Genomic DNA, 22385 nt, shown 5'->3' with positions numbered 1-22385 from the left:
CATCTTTGTGGTTTGGCCTCATCACCAATCCCTAAAGGGACATGTAATCCTTCAATTTATCACAAACATGTAACTTCAAAATCACCAACTTTGAAGATCGTACATGGTTTTCACTGGACAGGAAGGATATGAATAACGGTAACCGTAAAAGTAACTCCTAACTAAAGCTTTCAGGAAAAGGAAGAATAGACTCAGAAGTACAATATTTGTCCCTCAAATGTGATGAAGTAGAAGTATAAAGTTGCATTAGATGGATAATCCTCAAGTGAAGTACAAAAACCTTGAATTTGTACTCAAGTGCAGTACTTGAGTTGTCTGGATGCTTGCCACCAACTTCCAGTGACTCAGGCCCCCCAGTGATGATTTAATCATTCCTGAGGAAACTCTGTGAATTAATAAATTAATAAATAAATTAATAAATAAATAAATTAGCCCTGTTGCTGTAAAGTCACAAAGGACTTGCCGAAGTGACATAACTGGCTTCCAGCAGGGATGAAGCCCCTGGCGAGTCTAAGCCGCCTCGGTCACACCCTTCCCGGTCACCTCCCCACCTCCTCCTCCTCCTCCACCTCCTCCTCCCCTGACGCTGCCCGCCATGTTCTGGAGGAGGAGATACGTGTAGTCCTCCTTTAGCATTAGCCGCACACAGCTAGGCGGAGGCGCAACAAGCTCCTTGAACGCCGAAAACAAAGTCCCCTGTTTTGATTTGGGTTTGATTTCCCTTTTGGAATAACAGAAACTCGTTGACGGGTTTATAAAAAAAAAAAAAACAACCCCGGAGGAGCAACAGAAGAACCTGACGTGGCCCGAGACGGTGAGTTACCGCCGGCTCTCCAGACCGTGGAGTTGTTTTGTTTCCTCCCGGCTGTCCGGTGATCAGTTCACCGCGACGTCTCCGCCGAGCTCCCGTGTAGCTTAGCTTAGCATGCTACTTCACCGCCTCACCAGAAGAGGTTTTCGGGTTGGAGAGCCGAGACGGGTCGGTGTCGGGTCGGTGTCGGGCTCACTTACAACCCCCCCCACCGGCGGGGTTATAATAAACTCTCTCGTGTTTCACGCGGAGGATGAGCGAGCAACAGTTGTGTTTTTTTTACCCGGGAGGGAGCGAGGGGGAGACGGGGGAGAGAGACGGGGGAGAGCCGGTCCGACGTTTCTCCAAAAAAAAAAAGCCCAAGTTGTGATATTAATGTCGGAAATGAACTGGAGTGATTTGTTTTGTTTTTTTGCTGGTCGGACGTGCCCTCCAGCGCGGGCACGGAGTGTCTCTGTGTGCGTAACGAGTCCATTTTGTTGACTTTCCGAACAAACACTCGCCGCAAGTTTGCGCTCAACTTGCTAACGTTGAGCTAGTTGTTAAAATGACGCTGCGTAAACGTGAACCCACGCTGGACACGTTTTTACTCCGCAACTCCGAAAAGGTCATTTAAATTAAAAAAAATAAAATAAAAATGGTTGTAAATATGGTGAAGACAGTTTACCCAGCACAAATCACGTTTTTTTTAAAAATTTATTTTTATTTATATATATTTTTTTTAGCTCGAGCTACTTTAGCTTCGCGTGCTAACTATCGATCACTTCAGCCGTGATTTCTCCTCTGAATTCAGGCTTTTCTCCGACTTGTGGTGGAAATGACGGCTTGATTAAATCACACTGACAGTGTTGGCCGGACGAGGCAAAACTTTGACGCACTTATTGGTGTTTTTTTTTTTTTTTTTTTTTTTTTCTTAATTTTTTTAATTTTTTAGGGAGATTCTTCTTCCCGGTGTGGGCGCTGTCTGTTTACCCGGACAACCGAGCCGGCTGGGCGGCACCGACGTGTTTGCTGACACCCCCCCTCCCGGAAGGGTTGAATGTTTAATGGGACTTAAATCGAAGGGATTTTGGTGTGAGTTTTTCTTTTCAGCTTACATTAGTATTAACGTGGCCCGACAGAGAGACAGAGACAGAGAGAGGCAGGGCTTTGTCTATTGTCAGGACGATCAGTCAAGTCACAGTGGGTGACAGATGCATCATCACCGTCCTCCTCCCGTCCCCGACTTGGCTTTGTCTCTCTCGGCCAGCCAGGGAGGACAAAAGGAGGGGTTGGTGGTGGTGGTGACGATGAAGGTGGCTTCTTGTCCCGTCTGAGGGTCGATGCTCCTTCATCCCTCCTCTTAAACTCACTTGAAGCTTTTGGACCAAGCGTTAGTTTAGTGGCTCGCCTGTCTTTAGGGTTAGACTTCACACGACTGCTAGTTTGGCTGAACTTAATCCCCGGGTATCTGAGCAGTTGAGGATTATAAACGCGGGTGTTTGTTGTTTTGCGGTTTCGCCCGACTGGAGCTGAAAAGAAGTCAACGGACGGTTGAGGAACAGACCGGATAACTCGATCTCACACAGTTACGCACGCCGCTGAATTGCCCAACACTGAATATACGATCACACTTTACGCGCAAGCCCGGTTGCGCAAAGCCGTCTGTCTCGTCAGATCCGCTTTGCTCTTTCTGTGTGACAAGGCGGACCTGTTCTCGGCACGCTGTTTCTTAACGCGAATCACAGTTTCCTCTGTTTTTTTGCGAGGGCACGCTCGCTCGGGGCAGGTCCAACTGGTGTTCTCGCGTCAGAACAGCTCTCGCGGGTCGTCCGGTCTGCGCTTTCTTCTCGATGCGCGTTTGCGGTCAATATTTGGCCGTTGAACTCCCAGCGAAGTTTGTGAGGTCACGGCGCTGTCTCAGCCAAATGATTGATTTGGGAGGAACTTGGAAAACTTTTGAATACATAGCAGCAACTTCCGTGAGCCCTCTGCCCAGCCAAGTCGAATGACTCTGCAGCGATGTGGTGCTGTTGCACACATCGCTGTCTCAATCACATTCCTCCTCCCAGTGAAGGTCTTTTGACGTTTAAATATTCAGTGTCGCAGTTATGATGATCTATTTTCTATCTTAACAATTTCATATCGTCAAAGGAACCATTGTGTGTGTGCTCTGCAGTTTACTCACGGGTCATTCAGTTCACATGTTTTGAGGTTCTGGTGTTTAAATCACGGGCGACAGAGAAGTGACCAAGCTTTTTAACGATGACGTATGCGGGATTGTCGATGGGTGATTTGGATCTTAACCTCCCTGTTTGTAGATACCTTTGCAGAATGATTTTTTTTTTTTGATGATGATTAGTAAGAGTGTGTTGTGTGCATTTGCTGTATACCTGAAAGCAACTGTATTATTTTTTTTGTTCTCTGTCTAAGATTGCTTCGGCACTGACAGTTTTGATAGCTTGATGGCAGTAAAGACAGCCAAGTAAGATAAAGTCAACGTGTGCTTGTGGGAGAGGAAATATAGAAAATCTGTAATGTTAAATGTTATCTAGTGTAAACCAAATATTGCCTCAAGACAGTATCAGAATATACCTACAAGTAGAGAAATCTGTATCGTCTTGTCGGTGCATATCACCTGTTGCCCATTAATACGATTTAATATCGAGTTCACCGACAACAAAATAATGTATTGTGGATAACAATCACTGATTCAGCGGTTCGGCAGAGAACCGACTGGACTGAGTATCTCTTCAGCTTCAATGCGAGTCCGTCAGACACAGACCGGGTGGCAGCGGATGTGTCGTAATTTGAAGACCCCGGACTGAGTGGTTTTCTGGTTACTGTCCCGTCACACACGGCGTACTGACAGTTTGACAGGCTCAGTCCTCTGGACATCATTAACCTGCGCTAAAACATGAATATGTATTTCCGCTCAAACACAAAGTCCTGTGTGCTTGCGTTTCTTCTGGGCCTTGTGTGAGCCGAGCACTGAAGGGACCGAGCTGAGGCGGGCCGGGGGCGTCTGCTGGTGGTGGTGGTGGTGGTGGTGGTGGTGGTGGGGGGGGGGGGGGGGGGGGGGGGGGGGGTTGTTCCGGGATGCGAAGGGAGGGTGGGATGGACGAGACAGACTCTCCTCTCTTCCTCCTGTCTGCTGTGGGTGAATAGGTGATTATAGCAGCAGATGTGTCATTAGGTCTGAGCTGTATTCATGCGGATGCAGGGTGAGGAGGAGGAGGAGGGTGACGAGGGAACGTTGGGTGGAGGGGGGCCTGGGGGAGAGAGAGGGGGGTGCGGGGGGGAGAGAGAGGGGGGGGGAGGGGGGGGAGGACGCTCCACAGGAATCACGTTTCACTGGCGTTAAGTGAATTTATGGGATGTGCCAAGTTGTTTTCTTACCCCCCCCCGAGCACACATACACTCCTCGTTTCCTCACCCTCGTCCCCTCCAGCTGTCTTGCCACGGCTTTGCGAGGCAGGAAGCTGCCCGAAACAAATGAATGCACAAGCGTCAGCGTCGCACCACCTCTCTCGCTATTTTGGAGACTGAAAAAAAAAAATTGAATTGTTGCAGTTTAACACACAGTCCACATAGACTACTAATCACTTTTAACTCTCTTCTGTTGGCGAAAGCACTCTGTTGCGGGGCCTGTCGGTGCACGCTCGGCGCAGAGATCAGATTACCGAATAGGATAAGTCATCATCGGGCTCGCTGGATGGGAGGCAGAGAAACGAGGCACAGGCAACCTCAACTGCTATTTATTACAGAGAACAATGTTTTAAATGCGATTAGCTACGTTTGCGGTGGGATTATGTGTGACTGTGCTCAATGTGGTTTTTGATGCCGTTCTTCCACCTGAGCTTTTTAAAAAAAAAATTTTTTACGTTTATTATGATATCATATTTCACAGAAATGCGCTTTTCTTTCCAGGCAGCCCTTATCACGTCAACATTAGAACACTATTTGGGAAACGGGAGACGCATAATGGTAAATGGTGTGTTACATTTGGCTGCGTGTTTCATGCTCAAGTGGCTTCTTGCATGGTCGAGAGTTTTCTTTGGGAACTTTGGCTGTATAGGTTACACAGCTGTGAGTCTCCACCCACTTTCCATCCTCGTCTGCGTGTCAGTGAGGAAGTGATTAGTCGCTGGGCTGCTGATCTTTCAGAAACGGGGACAGAGGCGTCATCAGTCACTTCTGTAGTCAGCATCATTATACTGGAAATGGCTTATCTCTCGCTGCCACCCACCAAAGGGTGGAAACACATTCTGTTAATACTGTTACGCTGCAAAAAAAGCATAGATAAGAGTCTATTATGGTTTGAATTGTTTGAGAATACTGCTTTAATTTATCTCTAATTAAATTAGCGAATGAGTTAATTCAGCTCCGCTAAAATTAGCTAATGCTTGCATGCCTTCTTTTAGATAACTTCCCCTTCCTAAGATGGTATCTAAGCAAATAGCCTTGGCAGTATATTAAATTCAACACCACACATATGTTCTTTATCCGCTTTTATTTAGATGATGTAGGGTCACAAAAATACTCCCAACATTGGCAATGTTTCAAGCTTCCTTCTGTTCATGAACTGGCAGCTCAGAATTGAATTAGTTGAATATAATCTCGGTTAAATTATCCCAGGCCGCTCCATATGATACGCTTTCAAATTTGGTGTGTCGCCTGCACACATGGATTCCCTCAGCCCTCCCACAGTGCAACTTTACCACCTGAATCCTCCCGAAAACGCCTGAGACGAGCATGACCACGCAGACCTGACTGTCGGGGCATTATTCCTTTTCAACACCCTGTCCTTGTGATGTGCCGTTGTGTCAAGTTACTGTAAACTCAAGTGAGATTATCGAAGTGGAAACACAATTCTTGTTCACAGCCTTGTCTAATAAGAAGAAGAAGGCAGGCATGGAAATTGCTTGTCTAAGTGTGAAAGTACGAAACATGTTTGTCTAGTTTCAAAAAGGAAGGCCCGACAGCTGCTCCTATAAAGACAAAAAAAAGCCTGATCTCATTGTTTAGCTGTGGACTGTAGGATTACAACGACACTTCAGTTTAAGCAGATGCTTAACAATTTAAAGTGTCTAAATTATTGAGGAATTTTGTTTATTATTTTTCAAAGGGAGGACGATTTAGATTCTTTGTGATTGTTGGCGTGCAGCACAGGACTTTAGTGTGAGAAAGGTGAATTGTCGAAGTTTAAATAAATACCATTCTGCGGTGCACGCAGACGTCCGTAGTTACTCAGACAGAAAGTGATTAGGGGTAAGTGTTTAAGAGCCTTTCTATTGTAGATGTTTTCTTTCCCCCCCCCCCCCTTCCCACAGCTTCCGTCGTCCATCTTCTCCTTGTTGTCTTTTTCGTCCTCTTCCCCGCACTAACCTGTTATTTGTCTGTGTGTCCTAGGTGATGGCGCGGTCATGTGCGCAGGCTGCGCTGTGTGTGTGGAGATGGTTTTAACAGACGCTGTTCTGGAGGACTCAGGAACACTGCGCTGGCCTGGAGACGCCTCATAAACAAACGCACACCGCACACTTTTTACACAAGAAAGAGAAACACGCGCCACCGCCGCGCCGTGAGAAAGGACACAGACGTGTGGACACGCAACACGACCTTCGCCTGAAGCGCGCACACACACACACACACACACACACTCACATTCGCACCTTCAGTGTGTGCCGGCTGCTCTACCCAAACACTATTGGTGTCCTCGCTCCTCTCCCTTTGTGAGAGTGTACTTTTTTTTTTTTCTTCTTCTTCTTCTTGCTGTCTGTCCCATCTTCACCACCACCATGCCAAGCACCATCCGCCGGCAGATGAAGAACATGGTCAACAACTACTCTGAAGCAGAGAAGAAAGTCCGAGAGGCCACATCCAACGACCCCTGGGGCCCGTCGTCCTCGCTCATGTCCGAGATCGCCGACCTGACCTACAACGTGGTGGCCTTCAGCGAGATCATGAACATGATCTGGAAGCGGCTCAACGACCACGGCAAGAACTGGCGCCACGTCTACAAGGCGCTCACGCTGCTCGACTACCTGATCAAGACGGGCTCGGAGAGAGTGGCGCTGCAGTGCAAAGAGAACATCTTCGCCATCCAGACGCTGAAGGACTTCCAGTACATCGACAGAGACGGCAAAGACCAGGGCATCAACGTCAGGGAGAAGAGCAAGCAGCTGGTGGTCCTCCTCAAGGACGAGGACCGTCTCAAGGGAGAGAGGTAAGACCGAAAGTTTTACGTACGTAGGGATCGATGTGCATTTATTTATCTGTGGAGCAATTTTGTCAACATTTAATGCTGCTGTGTCCTTGAGTCCAACGTTCTTTATTAAGCTGTGCCGAACGCCACATTAACCAAGTGCTACCCGATACCGTGGGGCTGGAGATGTGACGGCGACAGCCTTCCCTCCACAGTCCGTCCCCTGAAACTCCGACGATGTGAATCGTCAGACGTGGAGTCGTCGTTTCAGATTGCGTGTTTTTGGTCGAGTTTGCAGACTTTCTGTGTTGGCAGTGAAACAAAGAGACTAAACCTCTCCTGAACCGTAGCAGACCTCTGCACTGCATCCTCCGCCATCCAGTGAGCAGTAGAGTGGCTCTGCACTGTGTTGGCTTCTAACTGTTAATCTATGATTAATCTATAATCAGTGCTTTCAAATTATCTTTAATTTATTTTAATACAGCGGATTCAGACCCCTTAACGCAGAGCAAGAGTCTGAGTTGAGAAAAATAAAGTCTGTATTACTACACACGGGGATTACTACGTCTTTACGAAGTATAGTTTTGTATCTTTCCCCTCTGGAAGCAAGTGTACTTTAGGTTCATAACTGTTGGATCTGTACGATTGATCTCTTTGAAGTCTATAACTGTTGTTTTGTCTTTTACAAGAGATCTAAACCGCACCTGAAAATAGCCACAGAGTTGATATCTTTCCCAGACTAATAGACTTTACTATTTCAGCGATTCTCTGCGGCTGCACTTGAAGGTGTTTCTGCATGAGAATTTAGAAAACTGTGATTAATATGCCACCTGCATGATCTCCTATCTTTGTCATTCATTCATTTGTTCATCCATCTGCTTCTCATAACACGCGCTACCACAGGAACAGTACACAGAAAACAAGAGATTTTGACAAAAATGAGGGCGTTGCAATATTTCCACAAATATGCTCATCGGCCTGAAGGGATCGTTTGTTTGGCAGCAGTTCTAAATAATGATTTTGCTGTCGCGTCATGGAATTATGACAATTTGACGTCCTGATTCTCACGGCGGTTTCGGTAACAGAGTTCATCTTCTTATGATTTGGTCTCGACCCCCAAAGACCAGTCACCTTAGTGTCTCATACATATTTTGGACTTTGCTCAACAGATTATAAGAAGCTTGTCTCGAGTCAAGAGGATCGATGACATACTTTTGTCCTTTTTGCCCTGCTAGGTCTCAGGCTCTGAAGACCAAAGAGCGTATGGCCCAGGTGTCCACAGGGAGCAGTCAGATGGGTTTTGGCCGAGGCTCGTCTCAACCCAACCTCTCCACTTCCTACAGTGAAGAGTATGGCAGATCAGAGGGCTCGCCTGCCTCCTACCACGGCTGTGAGTATGAACACACTCTCTCGGGGCTCATTGCACATGTGATACACTATAGTTCACTCCATTATTGTTACTGTATCCCAGTTGGTGTAACTTTGGCCTACATCCTGAAACCTGCCCCTCCCCCTGCTCTGTATCTGGCTTGCAGTCCTGCAGTATGGGTGCATTCCTCAGCTCTCTGTCTCACACACACGCACACACACACACACACACACACACACACACACACACACACACGGAAGAGACAGTCCACCCCTCAATCATCTTTCATCCACATGACAGAGGAATCTGCTCCTCTTTTCAATGACACACTCATTTCTCTAGAGACAGAGTGACAGTGATGGAGGATGGATGGAGGATAGATGGAGGATGGATGGAGGATAGATGATGGATGGATGGAAGATGGATGGAGGATAGATGGAGGATAGATGGAAGATGGATGGAGGATAGATGGAGGATAGATGGAGGATAGATGGAGGATAGATGGAGGATGGATGGAGGGCGGATGGAGGGCGGATGGAGGGCGGATGGAGGGCACTGAGGTTCAGTTTCTGGTATCTCAGCACTCTAATTGAAACTGCTTGTCATATCAAACATTACTGTTACTCATAAGTAACCAAATACATATAATAAGCAGATCCTCATACTCATTTTACCACTTAAGTGGTGAGGGATGGTTTTCTTGGTGTTTCTTAACTGGACTAACTTGCACAAGCAGCAAAAAAGAAAAACCTATCGAAAGCTTGAGTTCAATGGAGTGAAAGAGTGATGGAGTGAAAGAGTGATGGAGTGATGGAGTGAAAGAGTGATGGAGTGAAAGAGTGATGGAGTGAGAGCGGGCTCGAGTTGAAAAGAAACAGAAATCACACTCAGGAAACGGGGTAACTCTGCGAGGGACAGCGGAGAAGAATAGTGAAAATGTAATGAAAGAGTGAACTTTGGCCTCTTTTCCTTTCACACTCTGACCCCCAGTCCTTTGGACACAGCAGGATGACTGTGTGTGTGTGTGTGTGTGTGTGTGTGTGTGTGTGTGTGTGTTGTGTGTGTGTGTGTGTGTGTGTGTGTGTGTGTGTGTGTGTGTGTGCGCGTGTGTGCGCGAGCTCTCAGGCTGCGTGGATCTCAGCACGAAGAGGTCGCTCATCTCTTACCTTGCGCGCTGCATTCCTGCGTGCGCGTTACGTTTTGAGTGTGTAGTTCGGAGGCGGAAGCTCCCGCTGCTGAGTCATCAGTGGAGAAAACTGATGGCGAGACGGGCCAATAGGATTACAGCTGTGCTGTCGCTGGGGGAGTTGCCAGAGGGGATTTTTCAGATTCCAGTCGGAACTTTCCGAGTATTGTTGTCCAGACAGGGTGTGAATGAATGGTGTGACTGTAGGTGTTGACCTGCTGGCCAGTTCACAAACTATCTGAAAACATCTGCAAATAGCTTTGAATTGTCTCATATATATATATATATATATAAAACATAGATGCCTCATTAATGTATTTAGTTTTTCTTTAATGGGTTTCAGTGGTGTTTATTTTTTTCGGCATTCTTCATACTATTTTTTTTTAACGACTTACAATACATTTAAATACATTTGATCCATAATCCTTTCTTTGATTAAAAAAAAAAAAAAAAAAAAAATCAACCATTTGATTTAGTTATCTGAACCTCGAATCAACCTTTCATTCCACACCTACACCTTCGTGTCCATGTACATTCATTAACACCTACATGCGTGTGAAAGACCCTGAATGTATTCTTGGGCCTTAATTTCCTCCGAGGTTAACCAACCCACAGTAACAGCAGGTCTTGCTCAAGGATTCATTTTGTGTTTTGTTTTGTTTCCAGTTCAATGCTGCCCTTTTCATTACAGTAAATAAGTTAAGTCTTTTCCATAATGTCTTGGGCACACAAAATACCAATTAGAATTAAAAAAAAAAAAAAGAAATGCGCTCATGAAGCCAAAGTCACGTTGTGTTTAATGCATGCGTGTTTCACGTGTGTGTGGTCTCTTTTCTCAGTTGAACGGCAAACTGTAAACACAGGAGATGTATTTAGTTTTGTCGTTCACCCTCTGCGTTGGTTTCTTTTCCCCTTTGAGCAGCGCTCAGTCCAATCATTGCTTTTACTTGCAACATTCCTTCTGCTGACGGTAAAGAAATAATGACAATCTAATGCACACTTCAGAAACTGCATCACTCAACAGGTCTCGGACGGCCACTTAATTCTTTATCCGGACAGGCAAGAGACAGAGTGTCTACAAATGTGGGGGTTGTTCATGGTTGTCACCCATCTGCGCTATTATCACCACATAAATCTAGTGAAGATGACACTAGTGGTCATCAGCCCGTTCCACTTTCTCCAAAACCCACTGCGTTCTATTCATAGCTGGAATCGCAGGGTGCTCACGGAGTCAAAACTTATTTCGAATGGAGGTTTTTGAGGTTGAGTTTTAGCTTCGAATCAGCTTTTTGTTTATTCGCAATGTCATTAAAGATGACAAGATATAGATAAATTATTAAACTGCTGACAAATGGCAGAAACGGCAGAGGAACAATCCGGAAAGCTTGGAAAGTTTTTCTTTTTTTTTTTTTGCTGGCAGGCAGAGCTTTCTGTCAGAGTGCCAAGAAATTGCAATCCTCCATATATGGTTCATTCCCACAGTAGTGGGCAAGAAACTGGTGTGTTTTAGTTGCGGTCGAGTTGTGTTTGTTTGTCTTTTTGAATCGCTACTTCCCAGATTGCAGTGTTTTTTGTTTGTTTTGTTTGCATTCGCAGTAGTACTTGGAGAAATTCAAAGACAGCGTAAAGAGGATATTTCTTTTGATAGAGTAATCAAATATACAAGAAAGCAAGCATGTTGTCTGAGCGTCACTTCAAAAAAGGCCGTGTACATTGTGTGCTTTTGTAGCAGTCAGTGGCTCGTCTACTTTCAAAACAGACGTCATTTGTTTTGTTTTGCTGAGCTCGTTACATATAACCGTGTCAATATAACATTCTGAGGAGTTGGATCATGTTATCTTTGGTACAGCCGTGTTCACTGTCTATTTAAGGCGGACATGGAGCTGATGTAGCTGAACAAACACACCTACACCCTCGGTCCATTTCCTGGGAGATGTGCAGCCTGGAAACAGAACAGCAGGGACCTGGTTTAACAAGCGGCAAGCAAAACGGCGAATGAGAGGCGTGTAGACGAGAACAAGGAGTCAAGCAGGGAGCCGAGGACACGAGGATCGAGATCTGAGGCCGAAGTTAAACGTCAGAAGGAGCAAATTATTTATTAAGAAAATGTACAAATATAAAGTTGCGATTCTTATCCATCGCACTGAACATTAGTGCGGCATCTGATCGCTCATTCTATACAGACAAAGAAATAAAGGAGTATGTTGAGTCCCGCGGCAGATGGTCTGCACCCCACTGAGCCCTGATCTCAACATTACGCAGCCAGCGAGTCTGGGATTACATGAACACAACTGAGACGGACTAAATCCACAAGACGAATGAAGTTCTCCAAGATGCTCGGAGAAACCTACTGCTCATGCCAACAACTGTCCACACGTGTACTGAGGAGAATTGCAGAAGTTAGGCTGTAATGTTGCTTCTTATTTGACACATAAGCACATGTTTTTAATTTACTGAGGTATTCAATTCTTTTTATTTTTATTTAGAATCATTTGTTTTATTTAAGCCTCTAAAAGAAGTTGAAGCTTTTTCGTCAATAAAGGAAATGTCTGTATTTGTGTCATGTCCTCATGATGGAAACATTAGACTGTATGTTTATAGAAAACCTGCTGATGTGACGTGTATTGCTAAGATGTCTTCCCATGGCAGGAGGATGTTAGTCAAAGCATGAAGTTTCAGAGTTAGTTGTTTGATAGTGAAACTAACCATCAGTCTTTCCTCACGTCATCGTTGTGCCAGTTTTCTTAAAAAAAACAAAAATATTTATGTGAGTTTCTCTTGCTGCTATGTGTGCGTGCGTGCGCATGTGTGTGTGTGTGTGTGTGTGTGTGTGTGTGTGTGTGTGTGTGTGTGTGTGTGTGTGTGTGTGTGTGTTTGGGAGATCATATCTACAGCAGAGCAAGTCATGACTGGTTTAGTTTGGAGCAAAGAGAGAGAAGAAAGGAGGTGGACCGAAGGAGAGAGACCATGTTTGTTATTTAGGCTGAAGAACACGAACAGCATGAACGATTGCTGCCCGGGCACAATTTGCACATCACATTTAAGCAGAAGAAAAAGGGTTTAGTGTAAAAACACCTTTGTACACCCACAACATTCACACAGAAATGAAAGAGTGACGTCCGACAGAGAGAAGTCAAAAATGATTCTTCTCATCATGGAAACAAAAGTTACTATTTCCTAACACACAGTCACACTTTGAATTAAAAAAGGACAAGGTAATTGAATGTCTTTTCATGTCGTGATGCCTTCCCCCTGCCAGATGGTGTGTGTGTGTGTGTGTGTGTGTGTGTGTGTGTGTGTGTGTGTGTGTGTGTGTGTGTGTGTGTGTGTGTGTGTGTGTGTGTGTGTGTGTGTTCTTCACCACATGCAGTGCCTGCGTGTTTGCTGCTGCCACATGGCCCGACTTAATCCAATATACTGAACGGACTTGTAACTCAGAGTCTCACTGACGACATGTAATCGCACACCTTCACACGAACACGCTGTATTTGCTCTGCAGTATGAATGCAGGAGTAAATGGATGCGAGCTGCCTTCTGAGTCCGAACAGCTCCGCAGCGCAGAAAGCGTGTTCACAGCCTGCGACATCGCACACGCTGGTTTGTGCACTGTGTGGCGGCGATGTTAACAAACATGTTGAACGTGTCTTCGTCAGCCACGTCGCCCAACGCGGGTTCAGAGCTGGAGCAGGCCAGACCTCAGACCAGCGGAGAGGAGGAGCTGCAGCTGCAGCTGGCCCTGGCCATGAGCAGAGAAGCTGCAGAGCAGGTACACACACACACACACACACACACGCGCACACACACACGTGCTATCATGGCAAAGCATGGGATCCATGCGTGTCATTTCTTTTCTGAGAGTGAGCTCGTTCCCTGAAAAGACACCTGAAATTGAGCAGCAACATGTTTTTGGGTGAATAGAAAATGAAGATGGAGTTTAAAAAGTGTGTGTGCGATTTGGCTCCTCTTTCTGCAAATGGCGTGCCCTCCAGCAACAGCGAATGCTCAGCTGTCAACATTTGAAGGAGAAGTGGGAGAAGTTGCCCACGTGCCGCTCATGCTAATTGTGTCGTTTGTGTTTAAGGAGGAGCGCATACGCCGAGGGGACGACCTGCGACTACAGATGGCCCTGGAGGAGAGTAAAAAAGAAGGTCCAGGCTCGGCAAAGCTGGCGAAGAAGAAGAAAGAGGTAAAAAGCACACAAAGGTGCAGACTGGGGTGACTCAGTTATTCCATTATCACAAAGCCGCTCCCGAAATAGTCTGGTCTCTTCCCTATCCTCTCGTTCTGCCTCACCCTGTCTGCCCCTTCAGTAGCAGTAATGACGCCACTAACTTGCAGCAGACTTCCTAGTTCACTCGTCATTATTCTGCCTGAATGAGCTGGCCGACTGCAGTTTGAGGGCGCGCAGAGTTGAAGCCTGGAAGAAGTTCACTTGCATGACTTTGGCTCATGTTTTTCTCAATACATAATGACTTGGCGCGCATCACTATGTTTGTGCTGTAGAGGATGATGGCCTCAAATCTAGTCCTTCCTACATTTTTCCTCATCTAGTCCCTCGGTATCTTCACTCGTCCCATTTTTATATTTCATCCTTTGTCCGCACGCTTCAAATGATCTTTTATCCGGTCTCCTGTCGTGTGGCCTTTTTTTTTTAACCCACGTTCTCCATTTCTTTGTAGCCACAGTCGTCTTTGATGGATCTGATGGATGTTCCTGAACCCGGTGCCAGTGCCGACCCCTGGGGCGCCGGGGCTGGAGGCAGGGCCAGGGCTGGAGCCGGAGCCGGAGCTGGAGCCGCCGCTGCCTCAGCAGACCCATGGCAGCCTTATGGTACACACACACACACACACACACACACACGCACACGTACACGTACACACACATACCATACACACATGTACACACAAACACTGACTTTAAACGGTCACGTCATAAGATATTCAGACACTGTAAGTAGTTAAGTAAAGGCTCAGTTTACACACTCTCTCTCTCTCTCTGTCTGTGTGTGTGTGTGTGTGTGTGTGTGTGTGTGTGTGTGTGTGTGAGAGAGAGAGAGAGAGAAAGGCATCCACCTGCAGCTTGTAGTACTGTGACTCTTTGTTAAAGAGGAATGCTGCTTCACTGGTCCAGCAGCATTACTGCAGAGCAGGGGGAGGTGTGTGTGTGTGTGTGTGTGTGTGGGGGGGGGTGTTGAGAAAGAAAAGGAGTGTGGAGGATTGGCGATGCAGAGAGGGCGGCTTTGGAGTTATTTATGTGATACTCTACTGAGATGTGGGCTATTGAAAGAGAGGTAGTGGTCCTAGGACAGAGATAAACTAAAAGTAAACTTTTATCTGATAAAGATTTGATGCACTTTGGTGTTTCTTAGTTTCAGGTTTCTGTTGTTCCAACAAGACTGCAGACTGGGATCTTTCGTAATCGGGGGGTCAAACACAAGACATTTACTGCTGTATTTCCTGATTTCAGCCATTTTCTCCCTTTGAGGTTACCGCCACCCTTCACCCACCCAGCACCTAACCTCTCCCCGCAGGTTCTGCCCCCAAACCAGCAGCCCCAGTGGACCCATGGGGCGCTCCCCCTTCTGTCCCACCCATGAAGAGCAATGATCCCTGGGCGTCAAACTCCACTCCTGCCTCGGACCCCTGGAGCTCTGCGGCTGCCCGCCCCAAGACTTCCAACACAGGTGACCATCAGGCCAAAGCATTGGTTGTGGTCTCCAGCTCCATCCACCACAGAGCTTATAAACTCACCACTTAGTTGATCTTTCAAAGTTTCCTCAGTTTTCAGGCTTGAAAAAAAAAAAAAATCTATTCATGGCTGGCTATTGATTTGAAGACTTTTATTCTTAAACTCAGCAGTGCTCAAACAGTACATAACAACAAGCACTGAAGCCCATCTGCATGCTTTCAGTTACCAAAGTATCCATACTCATTCACACTTGCGTTGTCTGTTTCCATTTGTCTGTGTGCGTTTGTGTGTACGTGCTGCGTGTTTGGGAATTTTGTGTCCTCTCCGTGGATCATTTCCATCTGTGCGTGTGTACGTATGCATTGTCTCCTTTCAGGTAGCTTTGACCTGTTCACTGCGTCCAACGGTACGTCCAAAGAAGACTTCTCAGAGTTTGACAGCCTGCGCTCTTCCTCCTCTGTCCCCACTGGTACTCACCCTGTCTTTGTCTCTAATGACACGGAGTCTGTGTTGTTTTCCCTCAGTGTGTGAAAAAAGATGCCTGTCTGCTGACAGTGTTTCTGCAGACACACACACACACACACACACACACACACACACACACACACACACACACACACACACACGTGTCTTGTCTTTTGTATGTAAATAACCGTCAGATCTGAGCAAAGACCGTTCAAACCTCGAGTCATTTTGTTAAGCTGATGACTTTACACTTGGAATTGCAATCGAATTCTGCATTAATTGTATTTGATGGTGGAAAAACAGCTGTTTGCTCAGGTCTGGTCTCGCATCACTGTGGTGTAAATCGATGCAGCTTTTATGTGTGCGTTGCCAGATATATCATTGGACCTGGGCCATCCAGTTCATGGCAGCCTTCTCGGATCTGCTGCGATTCTTGCGAATGGATTTAATTCTGATACTTTGCATCAGACAATATTTTGCATCTCCATGGAGATTGGTGTCTGAGAGGGTTCCAGTGAATAGTTTGGCTCAGGTCTCTGTGTGTGGGAGGGTGACATTGGTGGCTTTAACTCTCGCTCAACACAAACAAAACACTGACACAGTCAAGGACGAGGTGAGAAGGACCTGTAGAGGACTTCAGTGAAGTTAAGACGAACAGAAGCTACTGTTTGAATCAGCTTCGGCCAAAATCGACAATATTTATGGGGCGTTAATACGCTCGGTCTCATTATGACGCTACATCTCAGTTCTGTTCTGTGACAACAGTTTTGACATTTGTGTGTGTGTGTGTGTGTGTGTGTGTGTGTGCATTATTGAATGTCTCCACTGCCGTCTGCCTGCTGCCGCAACAACCAGCCAGGCTGTCTGCCTCTGACGTCCTCTCATAATAGCATCAAGTCAGTGTTATTTGACAGTGGATGTGGATGTGGATGCTCCGGTGCACACGGGCCACAGATTAGTGTGTACTAGAATATCCAAGAATGGACAAGACATGCATCAACCCTTTTTAACTCAAAATATGGCTCTTGCGTGTTATTGGCGCACGTAATTATTTACATCCCCCCCGAGTCCCGTAAATTTAGGGTTTTACCCCCCACCCCCCCACACACACACCCAAAGAAAAGGTCTCTGACCAGTGAAGTACAACCACTGCTTCTCGTCCGGTTCTTCAGGTGATGGGGGCATCGCGTCCTCTCTCCCCTCCCAAGTCAGTCTGGCGAGCAGCAGCAGCCTGGACCTCTTCGACCCGCTGCCCACCTCGATGGCTTCTGGCACCACAAACCCAACCAGGAAGACTCCGGAGTCCTTCCTGGGTCCCAACGCTGCTCTGGTCAATCTGGACTCTCTGGTGACCAAACCAGCCCAGCCGGCACCCGTCGTCAACCCATTCTTGGCCTCAACAGGTGGGAACGCAGAGAGAAAATATGCTGAAATATGATTCTCAACATGCGGTCGGTATTTTCCGTCCTTTAAGCGTCTGTATTTAAATAAAAAAAAAAAATGTAATTACGTGATGGAAAAAGAGACGGGTGAAGAAAATGTGTTTTTTAAAAAAACATTTTTTATGAGGATGGATGAATAAGTTGAAAGACGGCTCCCTGTTGGGCATGAAGACTGCGCAGCGCTGTTAAACGTACAGACCCGGGGGAAGCGATCGTCCTCGTACATATCATTACATCTTAATTCACGATTAAATATTCCAACTTCAGTCGTTTTATCAAAAGCAGCACCTGAGGCAGACACGGTTTTTTCAACATAAAAATGGACCCGAGACCTGAGCTGGAAGAGGACGTGTCACATTTTATGTGTCAGGGTGCCTAACTTGGCGAGTAGAGGCGGCGGGGCGACAAACTCAACGCTGAGCGAGCGAGCGCATTGTCACGCTGGAGAAGCCGAAGTACCGTCGCGCCTCGGTCGAAGTTGTTGAGCGGAATGTTTTCCTCAGAACGTCGCCGTAGAACTCGATTGTTGACAGTCTGACGCTCGGGAACGTTTTAACGATGCACAACCCGGAGAACGCCGACGAAAACCCGCCCGGTCGAGCTCCTGACCGGATGCTTTTTCGGTCTCGGGACGGTGACGCTCCGCCCCTCTTGAAACGGGACCGTCACCTCTTAAAACACCCCGACCAGCTCATCGCTTCTCCGCCGTGGGTTTTCTGAAGCGTTTTAAGCGTCCCCCGTTGGCACGAACTTCCACGCGCTCTCTCTGCTCAGGTCCACGGCGAAATAGAAAAGGCACGTCTCCCAAAACCGTCTGTAACTCGGGTGCTGACGGGGATCAAGAGTTGTAACTGATGATAATCCCTCGTGAGGGCGACGTCTTCCCCCGGCTCTGTGCTCCATTCTTCGAGTGTTCCTCGCATGTCGACGTCAGACGAGACTTCTCGAGGCGCTCAACACGTTGGCTAATTTGTACTGCTTCGATCACAGACGGAATAAATGTAGTCGGTAAACGAAGAGAAACGTGGAGCTGCACACCGGCCGTCCCAGATGGTTTTATGGTGAATCGTTGACTCTGTCCCGTCTACACTGGCGTAAACTCGGCGGTTCGCGACATGAATCGCACCAAAGTCTCTGCTGAAGACGACACCAGCGCACTCGTAATAAGTGATGCGCGCGCCTCCAGCAGGCTCCAGTTAAATCTACCGAAGTCCACTTCATCACGTTCATCAGCGTCAGCCACTCGTACTGATCCTCCGCAGTAACATGTGACGTCTTCCTTTGTCCTGAACTTGTCTTTCTTCAGGAGGCTCTGCTCCAGCCGCGGCGCCCCACGCCAACCCCTTCCAAGTGAGCCAGCCGGCGCCCCCCACCCTCAACCAGATGCGCGTCAGCCCGATGCCCCCCGGCTTCGGCGGCATGGCGGAGCCCGTCGCCCTCTCCTCCGTGCCCGCTCAGCCGATCGCCATGGTCCCCCTGGCCGGGATGGCGCCCGTTGGCCACGCGATGCCCGGCATGGGGGTCGGCGCCGCGGGAGGGGTGGGGTCGGGCGCGGGGAGCCCAGCCTCCATGTCCGTGCCCCAGCCGCTGATGAGCATGCCCCCGCAGGTCGGCTCGCAGCCCGCCGGAACCACCAACCCCTTCCTCTTGTGAGAGGACGGCTGCGGGACAGCTCGGCCCGGAGCGACCCCGCCTCTGTCCTCAACTTTGGCTCCTTAAGAAGCTTCAAATGAACAAGGAGATTTCTTCTCCCATTTATCCATTCGTAACCAACTCCTAGTCAGGTCCCAGCCCGGTCTTCTCCGACTCCCTGGTTCCTTCCTCCTTCCTTCCTTCCGCTTTCTTTCGAAGCTACAAGCTGCCTCGTCCTGTGCGTTCCATTCTGATCTGACGACGATGACCACAAAGAGTTTCATCTGTCCGTCCACAGACTTTCAGAGTAGCAGTGGTGTTTACAGTTTTTCCACAGAGGCAGGACGGGACCGAGCATCTCCTCCCTGTCCTCCCTGTCCTCCCTGTCCTCCCCTCACTCACTCGCCTCGTCCCCTCCCACTTCTCCCCTGAGGACTCCTCCTTTCCTCTTCTGTGGTGGAGTGACAGGAGAGTCTGACTGTACTAATGCCAGGATCTTATCTCTTCACTAGAGCTAATCTTTTATAAGCCCTGTCAGCTGGTGTCTGTTTATGTGTGTGTGTGTGTGTGTGTATGTGTGTGTGTGTGTGTGCGTGCGCGTGTGTGTGCACATCTCAGTACTTTTACACTGTGTATATTCCAGTGCGTTTTACTTCCACACACTGGAGTAAGGATGAGAGATGGTCAGATGTGTTTATACTGTTTGTATGTGTGTGTGTTACAAAGCAGGAATTTTGCACAATTGTTTGCTTTTCTCTTTTTTTTTTTCTCTCTCTCTCTCTCTCTTTTCTTTCTGCAACTGTTGGGCTCACCGTTACACCTTAGTTTAGGGAGGAAGTCTCGCCGCCGAGACGACCTGAGACGACCTGAGACGACCTGAGACGACACACACCGCCTCGGCCCTCGGTACCGCTCAGTCACAACTCTCGTCTGGTCACTTCCCCTCACCTTGGACCTTTTTTCGGACCCTCCACACAAACTTTGACCTCTACGTGTCACAGAAATAACAACAAACACTTCTCAGAGGAGATGAACACCTCTTTTTTTTAAAAGCAAGGGTTGAAAAGACGAGTAAACGCAGTTTTCTTTTCTTTTTTTTTTCTGTTTGTGTGCTCATATGCAGGTGAACTGTTATTGCTCGGATACTAACAGCCAGATGTTGATGTATTTGCCACTGAGTCCCCCCCTCCCCCAGTGTTTGTTCAGAGAGGACATGAACTGCGATGGCATCAGTATTTTGCTGTCTGAACACAAGGATGCAGTGAGGCGTCACGGGACAGGTGTATTTCTTTAAAGTTTGTTTCCAGGGTCAAAGGGATGAGGGAGGGGTGTGTGTGTGTGTGTGTGTGTGTGTGTGTGTGTGTGTGTGTGTGTGTGTGAGAGAAGTTTGAATGACAGATACGTTTAGCTTCCAAGTGTACTTTAATGAGCAAGTTATTCCATTTCTCACTCAGCTAAGTAGAAACTGACTTAGAATTTGCTCAAGTTAGTTTCTGAAGTGCAACTCAAAGCAAAGGGGCAATTTAAACATCAGCAGCCTTAAGAGTGTGTGTGTGTGTGTGTGTGTGTGTGTGTGTGTGTGTGTGTGTGTGTGTGTGTGTGTGTGTGTGTGTGTGTGTGTGAGAGAGAGAGAGAGAGAGGGCAACCATATATCAAGAAGTGTTACCATGGTGACAAGGTTGCGAAGAAAGCTCTAGGTTCAAAGGGCATGTCCGCCGCTCAGCATCGTGAAGCGAGTTTACCTCCGACTGGATTTGCCGTAGCTAATCTATGTACAAGAACATTACCAAGTGGACACACACACACACACACACACACACATATTCTCGAACGGTGTGTGTTCCAGTCTATTGATAGCACAGGGAATCCCGCAGCAAACAGCAGCGAGTCATGTCACGTAAACAAACGGTTGTTTATTTTGTTGGTTACTTTTTGATGTTATTTACTTGTTAGACGTAAACCCATAGCCAAGCCTTTGTTTTTCTTTTTGAGTTTCAGAGCTGTGTAGCTAAGCCACATGTCATTTTGGTTTTCTCTTTTGTCTGTTTCCTGTCACACGTGTTTTTTTTGTTTTTTCCGCCCTCCGGGTCGGCTCCGTGGTTCTCTTCTCTTAGAAGCACAACTGTTACCAAAGTCGTAGCGACTGCGATTTCTGAGGACGCCGTTCTCGGAGTGCTTTGGACGTTAGGGTCACCCTTCACTGACATTTTTTGTTTTCCGTTTATGGATCGTCTCTCCGACTCCACTATTAAATTGTTTTATATTTCAGAGCCATTTTACATTTTTACCCGGAGAGAAAGTGTTACTGACGGCCGGCTGAGCGTTTCTGTCTGTTATTGGATGAGGACGGCGGGGTTGATGAAATGAAATGCACCGGGTGTATCGACCCTTCTTCTCTAATTCACTGTCGTCTCTTCAGTTCCGTCAATCGAACTGCCGATGTTGTTACTGTGGAAGGCTTCTTCTGTTTTTTTTCTTTGTTTTTGTGTCTCCCTCTTTTGGTGTGGGTTGGCGCCCCCTCATGGTCTGCCGTGGTATGATAGCTACACCGCAGGACCGTGGATATTTCTTGAAAGCGGACCTTCATTTCTCTCAGGCAAAAGGAGGGACAGCTCCAACCGTGTGTATGATTTTGATGATAATGCTGAGGGTGGTGGTGATTTCTATGCTTGCGGGGTGGGGGTGGGGTGGTCCCGAATGAATGGATGTGACACTTCCTTGCAGACCAGCAAACATTTTTAATCTCAAATAACTATATGCAAAAATTGGGAGTAGGAAAACAATAAGAAGACTTAACGCTCGATGTGTTTTGCGAAGTTAGATTTGCTAATAAAGTCTCGTTTATTGAAATGCTACCATGATATTCCAGATAAGACATGTTACTTTCTCACCGGCCTTTATTTCACTGCGGCCTGACCTTAAACTTGACTCCAGCGATTGTGGAAAAGTTTAATAATGCATTGAGGAAAAAAATAAATAAATACAAAAAAAAAAGGAAAAGAAAGCACTCCCGAACAGTCAGGTGACGCTGCAGTTGAACACTTGTTCTTGATCCCTGGCAGCAGGTTCAGTCGTGGCGACGGTGCAGTGAAAATGTGGCCTGTGTGTAGCGAAGCTCCTCCGTGTTACATTATGTATTCACTATGCTTTTTATCAAGAGGACTAACTGACTTTACAGGCTGTCTGTCTTTATATGCACAAACAGCCTCCTTTATTCTTTTTCACGTCCGTCTAGTTACCCTTCGCATAGTACTGGGAGCAGGCTGCTTTTTTTTTTTTTTTTTTTTTTTGGATCTGTGCTCAAACCGTTGGCATTATAACTGTATAATATAATTTATCATTTGTACTATTGTAACATACTTTTCTTCTGTATACCTTATTATTCTGTGTAATGGGTTTTTGTAGGAAAAGTCATTGTGGTATTTTAACGGCATCTAAACAAACGAACGCAGCAGGCCGCACCCTGTTGGATGACGACAACTGTAGCTGCATTGGTTCAAAATAAAATGTGTATCACTTCAGCTCTGTAACTCGGCCGCCTCTGTTGGATTTATTTTTGAGCCGAATGGCCAAACATTAGTTGCAAACTATGACATTTTCATGCGAGA

General features: G+C 47.0%; 1 protein-coding gene across 3 annotated transcripts; it reads left to right on the top strand.

The window, feature by feature from the left end:
- The first annotated feature begins 611 nt into the window (after window positions 1–611).
- On the top strand, window positions 612–22307 carry epn2 (epsin 2). Of its 3 annotated transcripts, none has more exons than XM_069149735.1 (10): window positions 612–814; window positions 6203–7016; window positions 8231–8385; window positions 13204–13316; window positions 13632–13736; window positions 14230–14380; window positions 15081–15233; window positions 15615–15644; window positions 16876–17106; window positions 18452–22307. In XM_069149735.1, exons 2-10 carry the CDS (start codon window positions 6589–6591, stop codon window positions 18796–18798), a joined length of 1713 nt encoding a protein of 570 aa, XP_069005836.1. In that variant the 5' UTR covers window positions 612–814; window positions 6203–6588; the 3' UTR covers window positions 18799–22307. The 3 variants fall into 3 exon arrangements, with proteins under 3 accessions (XP_069005836.1, XP_069005835.1, XP_069005837.1); XM_069149734.1 differs by having other exon boundaries at window positions 15615–15707; XM_069149736.1 differs by lacking the exon at window positions 15615–15644.
- The last annotated feature ends 78 nt before the right edge of the window (window positions 22308–22385 follow it).

Source organism: Embiotoca jacksoni, unplaced genomic scaffold (assembly GCF_022577435.1).
Source record: "Embiotoca jacksoni isolate LCO1_2020_lvr unplaced genomic scaffold, fEmbJac1.0.p SCAF_15, whole genome shotgun sequence".
NCBI classification, from domain to species: Eukaryota; Metazoa; Chordata; class Actinopteri; family Embiotocidae; genus Embiotoca; species Embiotoca jacksoni.
This window is presented reverse-complemented; position numbering and strand designations above follow the sequence as displayed.

Coding starts and splice junctions, on each gene's coding strand:
- epn2 (XM_069149734.1), top strand. CDS start 6,589: ATGCCAAGCACCATCCGCCGGCAGATGAAGAACATGGTCAACAACTAC. Junction 14,381..15,080: donor AGACCCATGGCAGCCTTATG/GTACACACACAC, acceptor CTCTCCCCGCAG/GTTCTGCCCCCAAACCAGCA. Junction 15,708..16,875: donor TTCCTCCTCTGTCCCCACTG/GTACTCACCCTG, acceptor CCGGTTCTTCAG/GTGATGGGGGCATCGCGTCC.